This window comes from Capsicum annuum, unplaced genomic scaffold, assembly GCF_002878395.1.
Source record: "Capsicum annuum cultivar UCD-10X-F1 unplaced genomic scaffold, UCD10Xv1.1 ctg32181, whole genome shotgun sequence".
Lineage (NCBI taxonomy): Eukaryota > Viridiplantae > Streptophyta > Magnoliopsida > Solanales > Solanaceae > Capsicum > Capsicum annuum.
The window spans coordinates 1-1,200 of NW_025838871.1; the positions used below are offsets into that span (position 1 = coordinate 1).

The 1,200-nt window shown below is 40.2% G+C and overlaps 1 protein-coding gene across 1 annotated transcript; it reads left to right on the top strand.

Annotated features, from left to right (window-relative positions):
• Positions 1-6: 6 nt before the first annotated feature.
• LOC124891204 lies at positions 7-1,194 on the top strand. Its single transcript, XM_047403017.1, has 2 exons — positions 7-775; positions 846-1,194. Exons 1-2 carry the CDS (start codon positions 185-187, stop codon positions 876-878), a joined length of 624 nt encoding a protein of 207 aa, XP_047258973.1. The 5' UTR covers positions 7-184; the 3' UTR covers positions 879-1,194.
• Positions 1,195-1,200: the final 6 nt, after the last annotated feature.

The window sequence follows — 1,200 nt, forward strand, 5'->3', positions numbered from 1 at the left end:
TGAAAGTTTTGCTGTGGGTAGTTGGGAGCAAAAAGAAATAATAAGCCGTGATGGATAAATAAAGCTGCAGACTCCGATCTTCTTTGCTTCGATTGATCAACGAAGTAAACGAGCTACTGGTGAAAGCGCTTGTACAAACTTGGTTGCTGTCATAACTGATTCGTTCCACTGCAATCCTGAAGATATGCCTATCAAATCCCAACTTGATTCTCTTATCTGTGAAGGCTCGATGCAGTGGAGGGATCTTTGTGAAAATGAGACCTATAGGGAACGTTTCCCAGATAAGCATTTTGACCTCGAGACAGTTCTTGAGGCTAAAGTGCGTCCACTCTCAGTCGTCTTAGAAAAATCATTCATTGGGTTCTTTCATCCCGAAGGAATCGAAGAAGAGGAAGGATTCCACTTCCTTTATGGTTCCATGTCTTTTGACAACATATGGGACGAGATTTCTAAGTCTGCTCAAGAAACTCCTCGTCATGGCATCTCTTGTGTTTACATTGTGAGATGGAATGACCACTTCTTTATCCTCAAGGTTGAAAAAGACGAGTACTATATCATTGACACACTTGGGGAGATGCTTTTTGAGGGTTGTAATCAGGCATATATCATCAAATTCGACCATGATACAACAATTATGCAAGCACCTAGTGAGTCTCAACAATCAGATGATAAGCCATCTTGCGATAGAAAAGAGAAAACCAATGTCAAAGAGGCTGCGGATGAAAGCAAAATTTTCATGAGCACCAACAGCGACGACAGTATGCAGGAAGACAAGGTATCTGAAAAGAACATCATTTATATAGGTAAAGAGGCATGTAAAGAGTACATTAAGAGTTTTTTGGCAGCAATCCCTATTAGGGAGTTACAAGTTGATGTAAAGAAAGGATTGATGGCATAGACACCCCTTCATCAGCGCCTACAAATTGAGTTCCACTACACAATGAGCTTTGTCCCCAAGTTTGAGGATTCGTCTTCAGAAGAACTGATTGCTAACAGTTTGGCCAAAGCACCATCGACAGCAGCAGAATAAGCAACGATTGGTAAAGCTTTACGAGTATATACATAGCGCTAATCCTTTTTGTTCTACATACCATTTAGGAATTTTGACCTGGAGAGTCTCTTCTTTGTTTTCACTCGTATATATTCTTCTTCATACTCAAGGAATGCTAATGCTAATGTAAATGACTATGGAACTACTCA

What these genes read in the sequence shown, in the direction of transcription:
- LOC124891204 (XM_047403017.1), top strand. Translation starts at nt 185, where the DNA reads ATGCCTATCAAATCCCAACTTGATTCTCTTATCTGTGAAGGCTCGATG. An exon ending in ACAGTATGCAGGAAGACAAG is followed by an intron (nt 776 to 845) that starts GTATCTGAAAAG and finishes GTTTTTTGGCAG; the next exon opens with CAATCCCTATTAGGGAGTTA.